The following is a 23,395-nucleotide window of genomic DNA, read 5'->3' as shown; positions in this document are numbered from 1 at the left end:
ACTTTCGATTTTGCAATATCAGTCTGGACTGATGTTTCAGAGTAATGGGACAATATATGTATATGAATATTCCAATGCTTATTTTATAAACAGTCACTTTACTGAATTCTGATTAAAATTGTGAAAACAACACTATAATGTAATGCGACCAAAGCACCTTTCTGGATTTAACTTCATAAGAAATACTTGTGTAAAACCGACTATTGTTTGGTCTATTTTGAAGCAATGTGTACATTTGTCCGTCTTGCAGGATTCATCTAACCTTGATCTCATTTCATGGTTCATTGGTCTACGTTATGATTTTATGTTTTTTTCTGTAATTTACCAAAAACTATCAGCAATATTTCAAATATGTTTGATGCATGGAACGATTGTGATGTGTACTTGTCAGTCTGACAGGGTTAATCTGACCCTAATATCATTTTCATGATTCATTGGTCTATGTTTTGTTTTCGTGGTTTTGTCTATTTACTATATAAATACTATAAGCAAGGATTTGTATAGTACTATACCTTGTTATAAGCAATATTTCAAAAATATTTGGTATTTGGAACGATTGTGATGTGCACTTGTCAGACTGACAGGGTTAATCTGACCCTGATCTCATTTTCATGATTCATTAGTGAATGTAAACTTTCACGGTTATGTCTGGTGTTTTTTCTCCGGATACTGTAAGCAATAGGTCAGCTTATTTGGTTATGGAATGATTGCATGGTGTATATGTTGTCTGGCAGGGTTCATCTGACATTGGCTTCAATTTTATGGTTCATTGATCAATGTTTAATTTTCATAATTGGGTATGTTTCTGGGATACCATAAGCAACCTATATTTGGTGTAAGGTGTACATGTTTGTCAGTCGGGGTCCAAGACTAATAGACCTTGACCTCATTTACAATGATAATTGATAATTCTAATTCTATTTGAAATTTAGTGTAAAACTTTATATTACAAAATTTCAACACAAATTTAATCATGATAAGTAAAGCAGGAGAGACATTTCAACGTGTGCATTCGTTTATCATTGAAATGAATAATATATATATAATATGTATAAAAAAAATATATCGCTAATCGAAATTTAGGGTAAAAAATTACCCAATCAAAAATCCTGAAAATGCAGACCGGCCTGAGTTATTACTCTTTATTGCCCCTTTACCTGGCGAAGAGTGGGTTCGAACAAACACAGCCTCGCCTTGTGAAGCATAAGTGACGACATGACCAGTCACTGTATTATAACCACACCAGATGTAAGTACTCCCAAGAACTCTCGTATTGAGAACAAGTTCTGTTGTATGTGCCTTGGAACACTGGACTCGAGTGGACCAGGTAAAAGAGTAGATTCCATTACGAGGGACTGTAAATGTCCCTGTGATGTTGTTATATGCATTTCCAATATTTGTCTTGACAGTGTCGTAAATTAAATGACGATTCCCTCCAGGCTCTGGTAAGTCATGTGACAAATACGCATAAAATGCATAATGAGAACTACTGGCTCCTGAAAATATTCATTGATAAATAATTTGTGAAATTTGCAATGTTAACAAGAGATTGGATTTAGGAATTCAATATTTTTTTGTCATTGTTTAGACTGAAAGACATCTTTGCTAGCCAAGGGTTAGAGGGAAGTGGGTCGTAACCCTTGGCTAGCGAAGATGACTGAAAGATAAATTAATGTCAACATACTTAACACTACGGTGCATTTTTTACCTAGTTTTGACTGAATTTATTAACTTTGATAAAATCCATTGTTTTACTATGCTTGTTGAAGTAAGTCCTCATATCTCAGGAGGAAGGAACTGACTCAACTTTGTTACACAGCTACTTTAGCATAGGTACAACTTCTGTACCAAAAATCTGTAGTACTGGAAATCTCCTTTTAATATTCAGTACTATTTTGTTCCTTTAAAATTCACGGTGTAGAATGGTAACGGACTTGTCGGTTTTTTTCGGTGTTTCCGCACTAATCGGGTTCAGCAACGGACTTATTCGCGTTTCGTTTTCAGACTGTGTGACACAAAATGAGCCAAATAGACGAAAATAAGTCGTTAGTGTTTATGTTTATATGATCACAGAAGGCACCGATGATCTAACTTTGCAAAATTTTTCATTTTGCTTCTGTTCCACTCTTGGCTTTTTCATAAAGCTCCACACTAAACAGGACAACTGGCCGAACACAGCTATTAATGGTGTGTTTCCGTTCAAATACACAGTATATTAATTAGAATGTGGACTTTTTGTGCTCCTTTATTTCATACAAAATACATATTAGAACCACTTGTGTGCATTCAAAAACTTAAAATATCGTATATAAAAGCTTTATCAAAATTGCTTGGCAGCGGACTAATCAGGTTTCCCTTAAAAGAGGTTTTTTGGCACCATACTGTTGAGGTTTATTTAGTACAGGACTTATTGTGTTTTTATTGTTTTATAAGGGTAAAAAATTATGTTTACGTATTGTTTGTTTGTTTGGGAAATGAAATATAAAAGATTTTTATAACCCCATGTATTTGACATCGTGTGCTAGAATTATACAAGTCTGGAACTTCTCACTGACAAGTGTTTTTCCGCAATCTTGATTTTTTTTCTTTGAGTAAATGTACATCGGTATGGGGCAAAATCACATGCAATGCCAAACAAAACACAAATGGTATATTTCTGCTCTATCCCAGATTAACACGTGAAGGTCTTTTGGCGGATGTTTCGAAAAGACACGTTCATTCCGGCGTAATAGAAATATTCACAATGATAAATAAAATTGAGAATGGAAATGGGGAATGTGTCAAAGAGACAACAAATGATGCATGTATGAGTGAAGCTTTATGTGTCAGTCCTGAAAAACAATTGTTGATGGAGCAGGTGAATAACTATGAAACCTTAATTATGAACCCATTTAGTGCATGTTAGATGCATGATTTTGTAATAGTTGTTAGTGACTTTAAACGAGTTGTCAAATAACTGCGAGTACTCGCAGATCTGTTCATTGTGTCTTTTGTTGTTGGGATGTACAAGTACCCAGCCACGTCCACTTGTATTTTTGTCCATCTGATGTGTTAATATAAAAAAGAAGATGTGGTATGATTGACAATGAGACAACTATCCACAAAAGACCAAAATGACACAGACATTAACAACTAGAGGTCACCGTACGGCCATCAACAATGAGCAAAGGCCATACCGCATAGTCAGCTATAATAGGCCCCAATAAGACAATGTAAAACAATTGAAACGAGAAAACCAACGGCCTTATTTATGTAAAAAAAAAATGAACGAAAAACAAATATGTAACACATAAACAAACGACAACCACTGAATTACAGGCTCCTGACTTGGGACAGGCACATACATAAATAATGTGGCGGGGTTAAACATGTTAGCGGGATCGCCACCCTCCCCCTAAGCCTTTTTCAACAGAAATGTAAAGTTTTTTCTTATGGTGTACTATTATACCACTGTCCCAACTAACATGTTTAACCCTGTCAGATTATGTATGTATGTATGTGCCTGTCCCAAGCCTGTAATTCAGATGTTGTCGTTTGTTTATGTGTCACACATTTGTGTTTTGTTCATTTTTTTATTTATAAATAAGGCCGTTTGTTATCTCGTTTCAATTGTTTTACATTGTCATTTCGGGGCCTTTTATAGCTGACTTTGCGGTATGGGCCTTGCTCATTGTTGAAGACCGTACGGTGACCTATAATTGATAATTACTGTGTCATTTCGGTCTCTTGTGGAGAGTTGTCTTATTGGCAATCATACCACATCTTCTTTTTATATACCTAATAGTTCAAATAAATATCACGTCTTGAAAGGCTTTCTTTGACGCCTTACATCGTCGCAGAAGGGCGTTAAAGCAAGCATTTAGAATAGCCTTCCCAGATGTCATAATTATTCGGACTAGAACCCTCCCTGCTATGAGGCCGAGATACTGATAGAATCCCACACATTTGCTTGTGGATAAATAAAGTATATCATTGTGTGATGTGTGATTAATGTATAAAGTAAGACTTGAAGTGTTGAACAACCATGCAGGCGGAGTAAACACTTAGACTGACTGAGAAGATATGAGTTTCCAGATTCATTTGCGAACAAAAAGTCCGGTGCCAAAAACGCAAAGAGTCCGGTGCCACAAGTTTTCCAAATTAACCATCATTTAAGACCTTAATAGTGCATGAAACAGTTCCGAAAGGGAAAATGTCTACATTTAATGAATGATAACCAAATATTTACTTGGAGAAGAAAACAACAAGCTTAAAACACGCTTGGACATCTTTCCATGAAAAATATTTGTTTTCAAGTTGGGGTACCACATTGGTGGAAACAATTTAAAATAAATCGTAGCTTCCCATGAATATATGACTATATATCCAGCAAAATAAATAATGTCCCCATTCCGTGACATCAAGCTTATTTGTAAATATCAATTCTGCTTTAATACAAATTGAAAGAAATAACCACTTAGTTATAGTTATTGACCAAGTAAGTCGGTATATGGGATTTAATCTGCACGGCTCGTGTGATCCTAATTAACCCGAACGACGTAGGAGTTCGGGTTAAAGGGTCACACGAGGTGTGCAAATGAAATCCAATATACCGATTTGATTGGTCAATAACTGTTTTAACCCATGACGCAATCAATTTACGTGAACATTTTAGAAATGTGGACGATATTCCGCAATCTACGAACCTAGGAAAGTTTCTTGTGGGGTAAAGATAGGGGGAAAATGCGACTTTGGTAAGTTTTAAATTAATAACTTTTTTTTAAATTTTAGACTTATTCTAAAATTGCGATATAATGGTAGTTTTTTTTTTATCGTTTCTGTTAAATTTATTCACAGTTTAATTTAATTAATGACGATTAAAACTTTGACAAAATTTATTACATGGGCGGATCCAGCCATTTTAAAAGGGGGTCCCAACCCAGAGTAACTATATGTTCCCATTCAAATAAAATTGAGAATGGAAATGGGGAATGTGTCAAAGAGACAACAACTCGACCATAAAACCGACAACAGCAGAAGGTCACCAACAGGTCTTCAATGCAATGAGAAATTCCCGCACCCGGAGGCGTCCATCAGCTGGCCACTAAACATATATATATACTAGATCTGTGATAATGAACGCCATACTAAACTGCATTGGTCGTCCAAACCCACCTTTGCTGTGCATTATCCAGATTATAGCACAGTAAGAACAAAGAGATTTTACCCTTGTCATGTGTTAACGCCAAATGTTGTCACCTGAAAACACGATAAACCCGTTGCTGAACCCGATTAGTGCGGAAACGTCGAAAAAAAACCGATAAGTCCGTTACCATTCTACACCGTGAAATTATTGTAATATTTAGGTATCTGTATTTTACAGTACTTGATTTGTAATTTGAAAATTAAGTACTACAGATTTTTGGTTACACTGTTACATTTGATTTTCAGCATTTTTATTACAAATACAGTACTGTAAAAGAAAAGGTACCTAAATATTACAATAATTTTAAAGTAAAGAAATAGTACTAAATATTAAAAGTAAATTTCCAGTACTACATGTTTTAGTACAGAAAAAGTACCTACACAAAAGTAGCAGTGTATCATATGAATTATGATCATCGATATTCAGAGATCTATAAATGAAGAATACTAAGAAAACTACCAATACTAGTATAAGTCAGTAAAGATTGTGCTAGTGACCAAATGTGATATATGGGGCCATTAATTGGACATGGGGTTCGAGCGACCTAATACGATATATATGGGGTCGGGAAATTGCATATGGGGTTCGAGCGACCTCATATACGGTACAAATGGGTCAGTAAATTTTAAATGAGGTTCGAGCGGCCTTATACGATATTTATGGGGTCAGTAAATTGCATATGGGGTTCGAGCGACCTAATACGATATAAATGGGGTCAGAAAATTTATAATGGGATTCGAGCGACCTCATATACGGTACATATGGGTCAGTAAATTTTAAATGAGGTTCGAGCGGCCTTATACGATATTTATGGGTATCATTATATTCCATGTTTGGTGAGAGCAAATCGTGACCCCATAAGCAATATTAACTGACTCCATATATAGAATCATTGTTATAACAGCGTGGACATCCGCAATAGTTGATCATAGTTATGTTGTTAACTTGTTTGTCATCTGCTATCGATAACAGAGATGTTACGCTCATTCAGTGGCAGATTCCAGATGGGAGGTTAATAGAATAAAAGAGTAAAGTACATGCAAATTTAATTATAAAATTATTGAACATTTAAATCAACACAAACTTTTACCTCAGCTGACCCAGTCAATTGATAACCGGAGCGCGATAAGAAATGGTCTTGTCCACGCTGTTATGTAAATGATCCTATAGTACTATGTCGCTAGCGCATTGTGTACCGAATGTATCTTACCGACTATCTTAGCACATGGCATTAAGACAAGTGGCCTATCAAAGTGATCAAGTCTTCAACACAAAAGAACCTACATCCATCTGTCTATACAAAACGATCGCCAGCAATAACAACTTGTAAACTGTAGAGTTTTTTTTGCATTTATTCCAATTGTTCAATATCAATTTCTTCATCTGTTGTTCGGGCAAAACGTTTCAAATTTTGCTTTGACGCCGTATTGTTTTTATAAAGGGACATAACACCACTACCAACAGTGTACTAACCACCCAACCACCAAGTACGGAGGCTGTATGTTTGATCACTATCCGGTTCAAAACAAAGACTCATACTTATTGGTATTTGTCAATTCTTTGATAAGCACACGACATTTAGGAGTATGAGCAAAGACGGGTCGGCTCGGAGTCACAATGAGATGTCCTAACAGTGTGACATATTAAATATGTCTTCCTGTTAACCTTTTGAACTAGCACGTAAATAAACCAATCAGTGGTTCTAATACATAAACAGTTTATTATTCATACCACATTGGCATTTTCTCGTCCGTATGCGCCACTGGACTTCAAATAGCCAACTGTTCATCCACCCTACACATTAATCTTAATATTCAATGAATATAAAGCAGTACAGTGAGCGAGTAAGATTCTTCAGCAATGTCAACACTATATCATTTTTGTCGAACTTTCGACTTTAGTCGAAAAAGCGAGACATAGCGATCCTACATTCCGTCTGCGTCGTCGTCGTCCACAAATATTCACTCTGGTAAAAGTTTTTTAAATTTTAATAACTTTCTTAAACTAAACTGGATTTCTACCAAACTTAGACAGAAGCTTGTTTATAATCATAAGAAAGTATCCTGAAGTAAATTTTGTAAAAATAAAATTCCCTTTTTCTGTATCCATCTACAGGGGCGGATGCAGGAATTTTCGAAAGGGGGGTGTGTCGTGGGCCTCAATCCTTTTTGTTGTCTGGGGGGACTATGGGATTGAAGTCACGCTTTTCGTTTTCCAAATTTTATTTTACTGCCATCTAACAAAACACATGGGTGACAGACGACACTAACTGTTCGCCGCCGACAAGCATAAAAAAGGTATACAGTCCCGTAAAATACAGTAAACAGTATAAATTATGTCCTACATTTCCGGTAACCAGAAATACCAAATAGAGGTATATAACATCCCCCGCCCAAATATAAAATTTGAAAAATTTTGGTCTGGTCACTGGAAATGCAGACATCAATAAAACAATACAATAAACAAAACAAAAATATATTTCAAATTTGTATACACCATTTCTCACTCTGGCATCACCAACTCCGTCTCAGACTCCGTACATGGACCCAGTTTTGTTTGTACTTGCATATATAATAAAAGATTAATAAACATTTTATACAGTTGACTTCACTCTTAAGTTTGCTATATATTGGTGACAATTTGTGCTCTAATCACAGTGCTGCTAGCAGAGACCAGAAACTCTTAATATAATTATTTTAAATAACACAATCTAGTATAACACTATCACACGCACACTTATAAAGTAGCCAAAAGTTTCATGAAAATAATTTTGATAGACATATATACATACACTCTCAGCCTCAATAAACAATGTTATAGAAAATATACAGGTTTTCACTCCAGCAGACACTAACACTCTGTACACCGTTATATATTCAACTGAGAAAAACTTTCGCAAGTATTTGAAAAACTTTTCAATTCTGTTGCATGTAACACATCTTGTTCAATTAATGCCTTATCTAGCTTTATGATATATATACCTTTTGAATGAAACATATGATAGAAATGCATATCTTTAAGAAAAAATCAAAACAATCAATCGTAATATCATACGAAAATAACAGTAAATAAAAGTACATTTACATTAGTACAATGCAATAATAGCGATGCTATCATCACCAAAAAACGTCACAAATTAAGAAGATTATATCCTTCTGTAGTCCATAGCTGAAAATCAGGGTATGGCTGTAACTGCTCACATCTCGCGATCTAAGGTATGTAAGTTTAGCGATGCAATCATCACCAAAACAGCAGAACAAAAGTCCAACCATAGGTATTGCTTAACGGAGTGTAAATAAATTGAGCGATGCAATCATCACCAAAAAAAAAGGTCACAAATCAAGAAGATTATGTCCTTCTGCATAGTTCATATAAACTGTGTAAATCCCGCAATCGAATGTTATGTTAGTTTAGCGATGCAATCATCACCAAAACAACAATATACATATATATTTATCTTCCTCAAAAGTCCAAACATAGGTATTGCTTAACGAAGTGTAAATAAATTGAGCGATGCAATCATCACTTTAAAAAGGTCGCAACTAAATTTTGTAAGACATCCAATCAATGCTATTTTTAAACGAAGTGTATAATTTCAGTTAAGCGATGCAATCATCACTTTACAACGCACGCATTTTCTGTTTAGCGATGCAATCATCACCAAAACAAGGAATTAAACCGATTTCTGAAATTTCATCTACGGCACTCTGATTGTTTCATTGGAATAACTTTTCAATATATGACATATTTGACTTGAGCTAATCGTTTGGCGATGCAATCATCACCATGCGAAATTTTACTAAAAATATAACTACTGAATCAACGGCGGTGGTCTTGAAAGTAGCAAGGTTTGTGCTTTGGGTGGTAATTTTGATAAAGGGAGCCAAATTGCATTCTGTGCTGGTTCTCCTACTTTCTGAATCAAGTAAACGAAATTTGCACCGTCTTTTCGCTTGGCAAGAATACGTTTTACTTTCAATTGATTGTTTTCGCATGAATCCACTATTTTATCGGGGTCTATATAGTTATCATCACGGTACCGCACAGGCTTCTGAATATTCCTTCTTGGTCTATTTAAATTTGTAGTATCATGTTGAGAAACCACATCTGTATCCGGGGCGTCACTTTCTGTCGTAACATTTGTAGAAATAGACTTAGAATTCTCCGAGGTGTCCCTGTCAACGGAGCTAGAACTATTATCCGACTTACTGCTAGTATTTTCACTTTCGTCGGTTTGTTGGTTAAAATAAGGTGCTGGTAAGGGCACCCGTATATGTGCAAGCTTTAATCTATTGATGTGCACGGGACGGCGAAAATTTCTCTTTCCTGTTGGATCTCTTAAAATAACTAGATGTGCACTCGGAAGACATGTTACAGTAAACGGTCCATCATAAATATGCTGAAATTTCCTGCCTTGTCCAACGGGCTCTCTGGATAAATAAACATTGTCGCCTACGGTCAAATCTAGTTCATGTGCATTTTTATTTTCGGTTTCTACCATTTTCCGTTGAGCAACAAGGGTATTCAATTTTACATGCTCTCGAATAATGTTCAAACGGGCATTCAAATTCTCAACATAGGTTTTTACATCTTTCGGAATATCTTTAAAATCAACTATGTAAGAAGGCGATAACGGAAAATTTGGCCTTTTTCCGTAGACAATTTCAAAAGCAGAGTATTTTGATCCTGAATTTACACAACTATTGATTGAGAATACTATTCCAGGAAGCATTTCTTCCCATTGTTTATTGTCTAAAACATAAGGCGTTAAACGCTCCGCTAAGGTACGATGTGTACGTTCACAGCGACCCAAACAGTGATGCATCATACTAGGTGTAAATTCTTGCTCTACATTCAACATTTTGCAAACTTCCATTGTACATTTGGCAATAAATTCTGATCCTTGGTCTGAAATAACCGTGCTACACACACCAAAATTACAGAAAAAATTGAAAATTGCCTGAGAAACTGATATTGCATCGTTATTTCTTAATGGCACAGCAAACAAGAAATTACTGAAAGCATCAACTGCTGTAAAAACGTATGTATTGGCATTATTTGATGAAACAAGTGGTCCAAAAATGTCCATTTGCCATACTTGAAATGGTTCACTAGGAGTAGGATATGCTACTATTTTTGCTTTCGTTTTTAAATTGCTAACTTTACGTGACTGGCACTCATGACAAGATTGCACGTATTCACTGATTATTTTACCCATTCGCGCAAAATAATAACGCTCTCTAACAGAGTCTAAAGTATTCTGAATTCCACTATGTCCACCTAATGGGGAGTCATGAGTAATTTTTAAAATTTGCGAAATCAATTGCTTAGGAATAACAAGTTGAAATTCACTCATGTTCTTTGTCCTTTCTGATTTTGCCTTTCTACAGTGATATAACACATCGTCAACTAAAATGAAATCACACGACTCCAATAAAATACGGCGAGATTCTTTTTGTGAATCTGGCAAAACATCATCTTCTAAATATGCAATGATTTTCTTTAAATCGCTATCTTTCCGTTGTAACTTTTTGATGTTAGAGGTATTTGCACCAACTTGAAAATCGCGCAAAGTATTAGCAAGTTGTTCAACGTTCTGATTATTTCTGCCAAATTTCTTTTTGCGATTATGTACATAAGAGTCTGACTCGTCCGTATCGGCATCATATGGATCATTTAGCGAGTCATGCTCGTCAGTTTCTACACTGTATAAATCGATGTGCTTGTCAGCTACTATGTCTATAGCCTGTACAACAACGTCGGTATTGTCATTCGATTCAAATAAATCAACAAATTTCACTCCACCGGGTAAACGTATTTCTCCTGTATTTTCTGTTACCAAGGGGAAAAACGGATCATCTTCTGCAGGGCTTTCGATCGGAATGTTTTGGGGATTTTCACATCTTGAGAGCGCATCAGCGACTTTCATTTGTTCTGCAGGCTTATATTGAATTTCAAATGTAAATTGCTGGAGAATGGCAAGCCAACGCTCATAAATAGCTCCTTTGAATTGCTTCATAAACAATGGTTGGAGTGCTTGGTGGTCGCACTCCACGATAAATTGTGTACCCCTTAAATAGTCCGCACAGTCAAGAATACTAGTGACCATTCCCAACAACTCTAATTTCGTAGGACCATACGACTGCTGCCATCGTGATAAAGACTTTGATCCGAAACGAATGATATTTGGTTTTTCCTTTGTTGGGTCCTTCTGATAAAGCATGTACCCTATTCCTTTTGATGAAGTATCCACAGCCAATATAAACGGTAAATCGAAACGGGGGAAACTGAGATTATCGGTATTTACAAGATGAGTTTTAAGATTTTGAAATGCTGTAGATTGTTCAATTTTCCATTCAAATTTTTGATTTTTCTTCAGAAGTTTAGTGAGTGGACTAATTATAGCACTGAAATTTGGTATAAACTTTTTAAACCAGTTAAATAATCCAATTGTGCGACGAAGTTGTTTTATATTCTGTGGTGCTGGAAAGTCGACAATAGCCTTCACTCGATCTTTTGGGGGTCTTATCCCATGTTTAGAAATCTCGTGTCCAAGAAAAATACACGTCTCACTTGCAAAATGGCATTTTTTCTGTCCAAGTTTTAGTCCTGCATCTCGAAATCGTTTAAAGATTTCTTTTATATCGTCTTAATGCTTTTCAAAGGTTTCAGAGCAGATCAATACGTCATCTAAATAGCACAAACAAGTTCTGAATTTTAGACCACGCAGTACCTTGTCCATTAGAAGCTGAAATGTGTTAGGTGCCGTCTTTAACCCCATTGGCAGCCTTAAAAACTTGTACGTTCCAAAACATGTGTTGAAAGCGGTATATCTTGAAGATTCGGCGGATATGCCCATCTGAAAAAATCCGGAAGATAAATCTATCGAAGTTATATAATTTGGTACTATTTCAGCAAAGGATTCCGTCAGTTCCTGTAAGTTTGGTATAACATATTTAAAATCTTCTGTTTGCGCGTTTAAATGTCTAAAATCACAAACAAACCTATAACTTTGAGTTGAAGTCTTACTATTCGACGTTTCATTTCGCTTTGTGACTAATACTATCGGACTTGTAATGGGTAGCTCCTCTTGTTCACTAACTGGCACAACTATTCCTTGTTCAAGCAAGTTATCCAGTTGCTCACGCAAAACCTCACGTTTGTAAGGGGGTAACCTGTACGGCTTATGATGTTTACCAACAGCATTCGGCTTCAGATGTATTTTATGCTCCACTAAATGTGTATATCCAAGGTTTGGATTTTCTTTCGTCACAAATAAATCAAGATTATCCAACAAACATTCAGCTAATTCTGATTTTTGATCGTGTGTTAAATGATCGGATAAATCAAAATCTGTCTTAATCTTGGTCAAAATTTCTTGCCTGTCGGGACTGTCTGTAATGTCACATTGCTGTTCGGAATTATCGGTCCGCAGTCCATTTTCATTAGCAACCAACTGAATATTCTGCACTTCGGGTATCTCGGGTTTTTCAGACATTGCAACATAGGTGTACTCATTCGATAATGTTGAAAATTCGGCAATATTTTTGCCTTTTGGAATCGTTATTTTCACATTACTAGCATTCAATAATTTAATCGGAACTTTGCGATTGACAGGAACGACAACTAAAGATTTGGCAACTAAAAACTTGTGGTTAACTGAAAATTTGCTGTTTACGCATATCCCTTGCAATCCGACTGTAACGTAATTTGGTAACTTCCCAAAAGTCAAGTATTCTGTATTCGGTTCAAGTTCTATCCTCTTAACTGTTTTAACTGGCACAGTCTTCTGATTACAACTAAAATCACTAAAATCTAAAACAATTTTATTTTCTCGTAAATATTCAGTACCGAGAATCAAAGGATGAGATGTTTTGGGAATGATATATGTTTCAATAATTTCATTTTTCTGATGAATTGTGGCTTGAAGTTTGGATATTCCGTTAATTCTGATTTTATCGTTGTTGGCTAATCGAATTTCCGATTCACTTAGTTGTTCAAAATAAAGTTTATGACGATCGGATATCGAATCATACAAAGATTTAGAAATGACATTGATAGAGCTCCCTGTATCAACTAATGCAGCTATTCTTAGATCACCAAATAAAACAGTTATGTACAAAAATTTATCTTTAGTTGAATTTTTATCAAAATCGGCACCAATAGACGAAGTTAACCCGGACGATTGTGCCCCACACCCGGGTTGGTTCTGTTTCCCTGTGCATAAAACTCCAGTTTGGTACAAGATTGAGCAATGTGGCCATTCTGATTACACAGTTGGCATTGATCAGACGGTTGAAATTGACCATACCCGTTCCAGTTACAAACTCTTTGAAAATGACCGAGACCTTTGCATCTCCTACATTCAGCTGAGTCAAAACGAGACGTATTTGCATTATTCGTGCTTGTATTTTCAGGTCTTTGTGGTTCTTTGTGGGGTACTTCCCTGACTGCCATACTAGTTATCAGACCGCTTAACTGTCCGATTTGATCCCTAATGTCATGAACATCAGAACGTGATGGTTCACTCTGAACATGCTCCTTGCGTTTACCCTGAACTAAGTCGGTAAGAATAGCAACCTGATTTTTTAAATCACGGATAACCTCGCTCTGGTTGGAATCAGTACTGTTTGATTTTCCTGGCAACTGCCGAGGTGCATGTTTATTTTCATGTTTAAGAGCATTTATAGAGTCTCCGTGTTGTCTATACCCACAGGCTTCCGCCATTTTTGCAGAAGTTAAGGCATGGTGTGCATCGACTGGTTGACCAGCACGTACAAAAAACGACATTTTTTCGGGCAACCCACTTATAAATTTTGCTACTAACTCGTGGTCATGCTTTCTTAATATTTGAGCTTTTTCCGACAGCTGACTGAAATAATCTTCTAACGACTGACCCGGAGATAATACCATGTTTTGGAAAATTTCACTTTCCATTATAACTGTTGCGCTTTGCCAACTAAAATTTATATATTTTTCCTTGAACAAAACACAAATTGTTATCCACGAACTTTTAGACTCGTCACTCAAAGAATTGTACCAAGTTAACGCAGGCCCCTTTAGATGTAAATGAAATGCTGCAATGCGTCTTTTGTCTGTTTCTGGCAATTCATGGAGAAGTGCGTAAGATTCAAATTCACTGAAAAATCCTTTCGCATTATCTTGGGGGTATCCTGAAAATTCACGACACCTGACTAATTTGCTCATTATTGAAGTAGTCTGAATCTTAATAGGTAGATCAACCGATTCTGTGGGGATTTCTGTTACATTTAACGGTTGTGGGGTAGATGTAATTGGACTTGCCTCGGCTAATAACACATTTATTTCTGGTTCAAAATTTGCAGTGTTGTCTGGAGAATTAACATCACCTACATTTTGTAAATCAAACTCTGTTAGTCCTACAATTTCGTTATCCTCAAGGAATCCGTCACTTAATAATGATCTAGAAGATAAACTTTGTATGTTACTGTCCGTTTCTGAATCGCTTTGATATTCGTTGTGTTCTATAGAAGGCTCGGAATTTTCATCTGACATAATCACCATTTACCGGTACAAAACTTTGTGTTCATGTTAATAGAATGGATACAATAGGCACTACTTGAAACTCATTGGCGATACAAATATCACCAAACAAGTATTAATTGGAACATCGAAAATATTATATGTCTACACACGTATTCAAAACTGTTTACTGCACATTTATTTAATTTGGAATGCAATATTATAATACTGGCGATACTATTATCACCCTGTCTATGCATGCATCATTTTTCCTTCCTAAATAAACGAAAACGGATAATATCGGATTGCTGAGTTGTTGAGACATGCACTGGCGATACTTTATCACCAAATAATTATGAGATACTAATCAAAATATGTAGCTGACTTGTCGCTGACAAAATTGTCCACTTCCACGTGTTCGCAAAGATAATGTTCACCAAAAATTATATCACAAATAAAAGCAATATTTACGCTAATAAGAGCCTTTTAAGTCCTCCACCATGTCGTGGGCCTCAATCCTTTTTGTTGTCTGGGGGGACTATGGGATTGAAGTCACGCTTTTCGTTTTCCAAATTTTATTTTACTGCCATCTAACAAAACACATGGGTGACAGACGACACTAACTGTTCGCCGCCGACAAGCATAAAAAAGGTATACAGTCCCGTAAAATACAGTAAACAGTATAAATTATGTCCTACATTTCCGGTAACCAGAAATACCAAATAGAGGTATATAACAGGTGCTAACCCAGGGCACCCAGGGCAAAAGGGGGGGGGGGTGCAAAACATATGTCCCGATACAAATGCATTGATCGGCAAAAATAAAGGGGGGGTGCGCACCCCCGGAACCCCCCCCCCCCCCCTGGATCCGCCACTGATCTATATATTACAAAATAACGAGGTCCAATTTGTCAGCCGTCATGAGTTAAAAACGACAAATCAAAGAATTCAACTTTATTTATAGCTAATATAGGACAATGCTGTTGATTAAAAAATACTCTATTCCAGGACCTTTTGTTTTCCAAATAATTGATATTACCAATTATTGATAAGTTCCAGGTCGACGGGTTCAAACAGAAAGATTTGAAAGCAAAGAAACTCTGTCTCTTATAATCGGCATGACTTTATCAGATGACAATACCAATACTAAAATAAGGCTTACGCAAAGTTATATACTTTAATTCAGTCACGGACACGCGATATCACGGGTGTGTTCTAGTTTTACTTATAAATGGACTTAGATTTTCTGCCAGGAAACAACACATTCACTCTGTGGTTAAAGTTTTTAAAATTTTAATAACTTTCTTATTCTATTTTGGTTTTGTTTCAAAATTGACAGAAGCTTGTTTATGATCAAAAGCTAGTATCCAGAAGGAAATTGTGTTTAAATTTTGTGCCTGTGTATCTAGATTTTACTTATAAATGGACTTAGTTTTTCTTCCATTTAATTAACATTACATACAGTCTGCAGTTAAAACATTTATTTTAGATTCATAAACTATCCTGAATTTTTAACGAAATTTGACAGAAGCTTCTTACAATTAAAAGATAGTACCAAGAGGAATAATTTTATTGATTTTTTTCCTCATTTTTGTTGAGCCTTCGATTAACAGCAAAAGTAGGCGAGACACTGGGTTCACTGACATGAATACATATTCAATGAGGTCGAATTATCCACTTGCAAGTGAATAATTAATAATCAATGTTTTTTTTTAGCTTATTTTGACAAAATTCTACCATATTGGCTGCGAAAAGCGAATGTTTATTTCACTATTTGCATTTCATTAATGATTGAGAAAAAAACAATTATTTACATTTGTATTAGATTTTTTTTATATATCTCGTAGCTAGTGCCCCTTTAAAACTTTAGTTATATTAATCTAAAGATCTGTATACTTTTTGATGATGATTCAAATTTTTATTTAAGAGTTATTGAGTTTTTTGTAAAAGAAAAAAGAGGGGGGTCACATGTCGCGCTGTATCTCAAAAACGATTTAGGATTATTCAATATTGCTTAAAACTTTACACACTACTTTTTTCTTTCATTTTATGTCTTTTCTATAGATTGAATGTATATTTTCTTTTGCATATGTTTATAATCATATTACGTGTTTGCTATATATATGCTCTAATGTAGCCTTAATTTGTTGGAGAAAAAATAAAAATCAGTAGCCGGTAAAAATGACAAGACTTCTTTCCGTTTTGTCGTTCATACACAACATATTTTGGTATAACAGGAAACTTGAATTGAAAATATTTTGATTTTCCTATACATGTTACCAGTTTACAGCATATACATTTGTAGATTATTAATCTGTTATCTATTAAATTTTTTACACAAAAATGAACTTTAAAGGAAAAAAGTCAGCCATACAAAAAAAATAGATTCATGATATTTCTCTCGTAACAACTCGTAATCTCCAATTGTGTATATGGGTTCAAACATCTTCTTTTTACAGCGGATTACCATTCAAGAGTTTTTCCGGTGTTATGTTGCCGCAGACATTTTTGCTGCGGAACCGTAGCTCTGAGGTCCTTATGTTATTTTTTTACTGTTTGCGGATGGTCCGCAAATTAAATAGTCAAAGACCTAAGAGCTACGGTTCCGCAGCTACAGACATTTCTACTTACTTCATACGTGACTTACGTTTTTGAATGATAACAGAACGTATTTCGTATAACTACGCAGATATTATCGATTGCAAAATAATATCAGATTATTACATGGCATTTTTCATATCGCATGTATTATCAGCCCTAGGTTCAATATCAGCCCAAGAGCCGCATGGCTCGAGGGCTGATATTGACCGAGGGCTGATAATACATGCGATATGAAAAATGACATGTTATGATCTTTTTATCATATGCTTCAACAGTAGAGAAAAATAACAGATTCATATATTGATCCTTCTACGTGGTTCCCGAAAAGAAGTTGAAAGAGTAAAAAGTTCACGGACGTCGAACCCAAAATTTGATTCATTCAATATGAAATTTTTCTATCATATGCCTCAATAGAGAAAAGAAAAACACATTTTAATATGGACAAATCGACAAAAAAATAATTCAACAATATACATAATGAACATTGTTTAGAAAAGTCAACTTTTTAGCTCACCTGTCCCGAAGGGACAAGTGAGCTTATGCCATCACTTGGCGTCCGTCGTCGTCCGTCGTCTGTCGTCCGTCGTCGTCTGTCGTCGTAAACTATTTCAAGAATCTTCTCCTCTGAAACTACTGGGCCAAATACTTTCAAACTTTAACTGAATGTTCCTTAGGGTATCTAATTTATAAATTGTATCCGAAGTTTTGATCTATCAACAAACATGGTCGTCATTGCTAAAAATAGAACATAGGGGTCAAATGCAGTTTTTGGCTTATAACTCAAAAACCAAAGCATTTAGAGCAAATCTGACATGGGGTAATATTGTTTATCAGGTCAAGATCTATCTGCCCTGAAATTTTGAGATGAATCAGACAACCCGTTGTTGGGTTGCTGCCCCTGAATTGGTAATTTTAAGGAAATTTTACTGTTTTTGGTTATTATCTTGAATATTATTATAGATAGAGATAAACTGTAAACAGGAATAATGTTCAGCAAAGTAAGATTTACAAATAAGTCAACATGACGGAAATGGTCAGTTGACCCCTTTAGGAGTTATTGCCCTTTATAGTCAATTTTTAACCATTTTTCGTAAATCTTAGTAATCTTTTACAAAAATCTTCTCCTCTGAAACTACTGGACCAAATACTTCCAAACTTTAACTGAATGTTCCTTAGGGTATCTAGTTTGTAAATTGTATCTGAAGTTGTGATCTATCAACAAACATGGTCGCCATTGCTAAAAATAGAACATAGGGGTCAAATGCAGTTTTTGGCTTATAACTCAAAAACCAAAGCATTTAGAGCAAATCTGACATGGGATAATATTGTTTATCAGGTCAAGATCTATCTGCCCTGAAATTTTCAGATGAATCAGACAACCTGTTGTTGGGTTACTGCCCCTGAATTGGTAATTTTAAAGAAATTTTGCTGTTTTTGGTTATTATCTTGAATATTATTATAGATAGAGATAAACTGTAAACAGCAATAATGTTCAGCAAAGTAAGATTTACAAATAAGTCAACATGACGGAAATGGTCAGTTGACCCCTTTAGGAGTTATTGCCCTTTATAGTCAATTTTTAACCATTTTTCGTAAATCTTAGTAATCTTTTACAAAAATCTTCTCCTCTGAAACTACTGGGCCAAATACTTCCAAACTTTAACTGAATGTTCCTTAGGGTATCTTGTTTGTAAATTGTATCCGAAGTTATGATCTATCAACAAACATGGTCGCCATTGCTAAAAATAGAACATAGGGGTCAAATGCAGTTTTTGGCTTATAACTCAAAAACCAAAGCATTTAGAGCAAATCTGACGTTTGGTAATATTGTTTATCAGGTCAAGATCTATCTGCCCTGAAATTTTCAGATGAATCAGACAACCTGTTGTTGGGTTGCTGCCCCTGAATTGATAATTTTAAGGAAATTTTGCTGTTTTTGTTTATTATCTTGAATATAATTATAGATAGAAATAAACTGTAAACAGCAATAATGTTCAGCAAAGTAAGATCTTCAATTAAGTCAAATTGACCAAAATTGTCAATTGACCACTTAAGGAGTTATTGCCCTTTAAAGACTTTTTTCACAATTTGTTCATCATGTTGACTTACTTTAAAAAATCTTCTCCTTTGAAACTGCTGTATCAATTTCAGCCAAACTTAGGCTAAATGAGTTTCAGAGTATCTAGTATAAATTTTATATTTTATTTCCTTGTATGTCAAGAAACATAGCTCCTATGGCTAAAATAGAACATAGGAGAAAATGATTATTTTTTTTGGCTTTTGAAGAAAATAGGACGATCCAAAAAACATTTAAATAAATTGAAAAGCCAAAATAATCATTGATGAGAGATTTAACCAAAAGAATTAAGGTGAGCGATTCAGGCTCTTGAGAGCCTCTTGTTTAAAGTAACTTTCTAAATAATGTTTCAGAAAAACTTCAAAATGCATTTATTCAATATTTTTTTTTCTTTTTTTTTTAATTTAATTTAATTATTTTACACAACATACTTTCCAGTATTCAAATAATTGTTTTGTACACTACTTTGTAATGTTTTTCACTGAAAACGTAGCATTGAGGTGTAGTTTCCGGAATTAGCCGAGTATCACCGGAATGCCATGTGATAACGTTACGGAAAGGCATGTGATAACAATAGAAGCATGTGATAAACTTTTCATATCAGCCCGCTAAGCACCAATTCGAAAAATATGGAAAATACTTTAATTTAATGCTATTATCATACGGTAAAAATCATATGTTATTTAGTCTAAGTATATGATAACATTCCTTATCACATACTTAGACTTGATAACATATTAATTTTATCGTATGATAATAGCATTAAATTGACGTAAATTCCATATTTTTCGAATTGGTGCTTAGCGGGCTGATATGAAAAGTTTATCACATGCTTCGATTGTTATCACATGCCTTTCCGTAACGTTATCACATGGCATTCCGGTAATACTCGGCCAATTCCGGAAAATACACCTCAATGCTACGTTTTCAGTGAAAAACATTACAAAGTAGTGTACAAAACAATTTTTTGAATACTGGAAAGTATATTGTTTAAAATAATAAAAAAATAAAAATGAAAAAAAAACAAACAAATTATTTAATAAATGCATTTTTTGAGTTTTTCTGAAACATAATTTAGAAAGTTTCTTTAAAAAGTTGACTTTTCCAAACAATGATCATTATGTATATTGTTGAATTATTTTTTTGTCGATTCGTCCATATTAAAATGTTTTTTTTCTCTCTCTGTTGAGGCATATGATAGAAAAATTTCATATTGAATGTATCAAATTTTGGGCCCGACGGCCGTGAACTTTTTTACTCTTTAAACTTCGGGAACCACGTAAAAGGATCAATATATGAATCTGTTATTTTTCTCTACTGTTGAAGCATATGATAAAAAGATCATAACATGTCATTGTTCATATCGCATGTATTATCAGCCCTCGGTCAATATCAGCCCTCGAGCCATGCGGCTCTTGGGCTGATATTGAACCTAGGGCTGATAATACATGCGATATGAAAAATGCCATGTAATAATCTGATATTATCGCTTGTAATATATATTAATTTCATCAGTAAATATTCATGAAAATAATTGATTGTGACCCTCCAGAACTTGCGGTCAACCGATTTCAGTACCTCAGTAAAAGAACGAAGGGTTTTTATGCAGTTTTTTTTCTCCTTTTGTTTTTTGTAAGTTAATTCTGTAATGAGCATCTTTTAAAAATGGTTATAACATAACGTTAATATCAATGCATTATATAGTATGTATGAAGTAAATATCTTTGATCATATGAGAAATAAGATATACAAAAAATATTAATCTGACTTATGAAATTATTCATTATAAGAATAGATTAAAAAAAGTGGAATGAAACATGTCCGACATTGAATTACCGATTTATAAAGATGTTCTTTGTTTTTATAATTCCTGCCCCCCCCCCCCCAAAAAAAAAAAAAAACAAACTAAAATTTATCAGATATAAAAAAAGAAAATATGATATGGCCTTTTCAATATATCAACCATATAAAAAGAGAGCCGAGAGATACAAAATAGATATTCAAACACAGAAACCAATAACAAACTGACAATGCCACGGCGAAAATAGAAAAATCAAATCAAGACACCAATATAAAAAAAGAGCTGTGTGATATTGAAAAAGTCATATAATATACCCGTTATTATATATCACTAATGGCTGATACGGAACGATTGCCATTGATTGTATCACATATTTGGAACGGTCCAAACAACTGCAAGTTCATATAAAAGGTCGGCAGGCGTCAGAGAATCTCGGACCATTTATATAAAATGTATATTATATATTTATCTTACCTCCTATGTATTTCTATGATTGAATATGATTTGTTAAAAGCAACTGCGTGGAGATTAAGTTTATTTCATTTTAGGTTAGTAGGATTTCATATTAGGTAAGTAGTTGGTGTTTATTTCAATATGAAAACAACACGGTGTTGAGGAAAATCTTAAAGGAGGGGCGTTTTAAAGGTACAGACGAAGGAATTGATGATGAACGATTGAAATAAAATTCATACGGCCTGAAACTATCAAGTTGTTATTGTTCTTAATACTAATGATATCGAAGACTTGTTCACTTTGATGGACATCGCTATCACCCCATATGAAACTTACTGACCCCATACCAATGATATCCGCCGTATTATGTCACTAGCACACTATGTAACTAATAATATTTACCATTTTAAAAGTGTATGATTAGAATTTGTAAGGTATTAAATATCTTTAAAATGAGACCAATTTTCTCATTTACAAGACGAAAACTTTTTTTTACTGTAATGTTATTCACTTTCGTTTTTGTTGTATCATTTTTTGTGTCTGTCTGATTTGTTTGCTGTTAAACAATAAGTTAGATATGAATAATTACCAGTGTCACATGACCTATTCATCACCAATAATGCACGAAGAACATCCTCTTGGATCGATACCAGCTTTCCTATTTATTGAAAATGAAATGAATTATATTCAGTTGATATCAGAATTGCTAATTAATTTAAAGTCTATGTACTATGAACAAGTAGACAGGGCCTGAGACTCGAAACGGTCTATTCATCCATGTATCATATCCATCAAATAAACCAAGAACTACACAATTTAAGAAATGGAAGATGACAATACCTCAATTCAATGAGAGAAAAATATCTATATAAAGCAAGTCACTTTTCTCGAGAGAAGCTTTTCTGCCTGACAAAAGACATGCTAAAAAATAATCTTGTTTAAATCCCCCTCCCCCGCCACCCCCCCCCCCCCTTTCAACTCAACAGAACCGGTGTTTAGCATTTGTACCGATAAGCATTTCATTTTCGCCGATTTTGACACTCCTCGGCTCGTTTCAGTGTGCAATATGTCCATCGTTTTACAATAAAATTAAACGTAAGTGATCACCGTTTATAACCAGATTTTACTAATATACCTTTTTAAAAGTAGATATAAGAAGATGTGGTATGAGGTCTAGTTAGTCCTATAATATGACTTTGGAGTTGTTTTTACTGTCAATGTTGAAACCCTGATAGCAAAAAAATTATGATAAATTGAATGTAAATGATATGAAACTCCAAAGTCACATATTATAGGACTTGAGGTATAGTACATGTACAAGTATTTACTCACCTGTGTCAAACTGTGCAATTAATAGAAAATATGAAATCGGCGCAAATGAAAAAATGAAATCGGCGCAAATAAAAGATTGACAATTTTAAAAATCGGCGCAAATATCATACGCCCAACAGAACACCCCCCTTTTCCCCAAAAAAATACATAAACAAAGTATTTACTATACCAGTAAATAAATGCAATAAAGACTGACTTACCGTAAGTCACAGGAAAATTTGCACATGCAATAACTAGTGTAACAAATACTGCAGAGTGTAAAATATTCATTGTGACCTTATGAGACTACTTAATTTATGTAAACCATGGTAGGCTATAAACTTGTACTTCCTGAATGAATTTGTATAATATGTGCGTAGTTAGTTAACTATTTGCCAATACAAATCGAAATGATAATCATATTGATCCAGTTATAAGCGTATGCACATGCATATGCATGTTAAAGT

General features: G+C 34.6%; 1 protein-coding gene across 1 annotated transcript; it reads right to left on the bottom strand.

The window, feature by feature from the left end:
* Nucleotides 1–997: 997 nt before the first annotated feature.
* LOC143071858 (complement C1q-like protein 3) lies at nt 998–23,395 on the bottom strand. The gene is made up of 3 exons (XM_076246472.1): nt 23,150–23,395; nt 22,207–22,275; nt 998–1,496 (listed from the first exon to the last, which is right to left on the bottom strand). Exons 1-3 carry the CDS (start codon nt 23,217–23,219, stop codon nt 1,093–1,095), a joined length of 543 nt encoding a protein of 180 aa, XP_076102587.1. The 5' UTR covers nt 23,220–23,395; the 3' UTR covers nt 998–1,092.

Source organism: Mytilus galloprovincialis, chromosome 4 (assembly GCF_965363235.1).
Source record: "Mytilus galloprovincialis chromosome 4, xbMytGall1.hap1.1, whole genome shotgun sequence".
Lineage (NCBI taxonomy): Eukaryota > Metazoa > Mollusca > Bivalvia > Mytilida > Mytilidae > Mytilus > Mytilus galloprovincialis.
Note: the sequence above shows the minus strand (reverse complement) of the source record. Positions and strands in the feature narration are given on the sequence as shown.

Excerpts from the sequence above, each read along its gene's own strand:
- LOC143071858 (XM_076246472.1), bottom strand. The coding sequence starts at position 23,219 with ATGAATATTTTACACTCTGCAGTATTTGTTACACTAGTTATTGCATGT. Across the intron at positions 22,276-23,149 it reads AAATTTTCCTGTGACTTACG|GAAAGCTGGTATCGATCCAA; the intron begins GTAAGTCAGTCT and ends TTCAATAAATAG. Across the intron at positions 1,497-22,206 it reads GAATAGGTCATGTGACACTG|GAGCCAGTAGTTCTCATTAT; the intron begins GTAATTATTCAT and ends GAATATTTTCAG.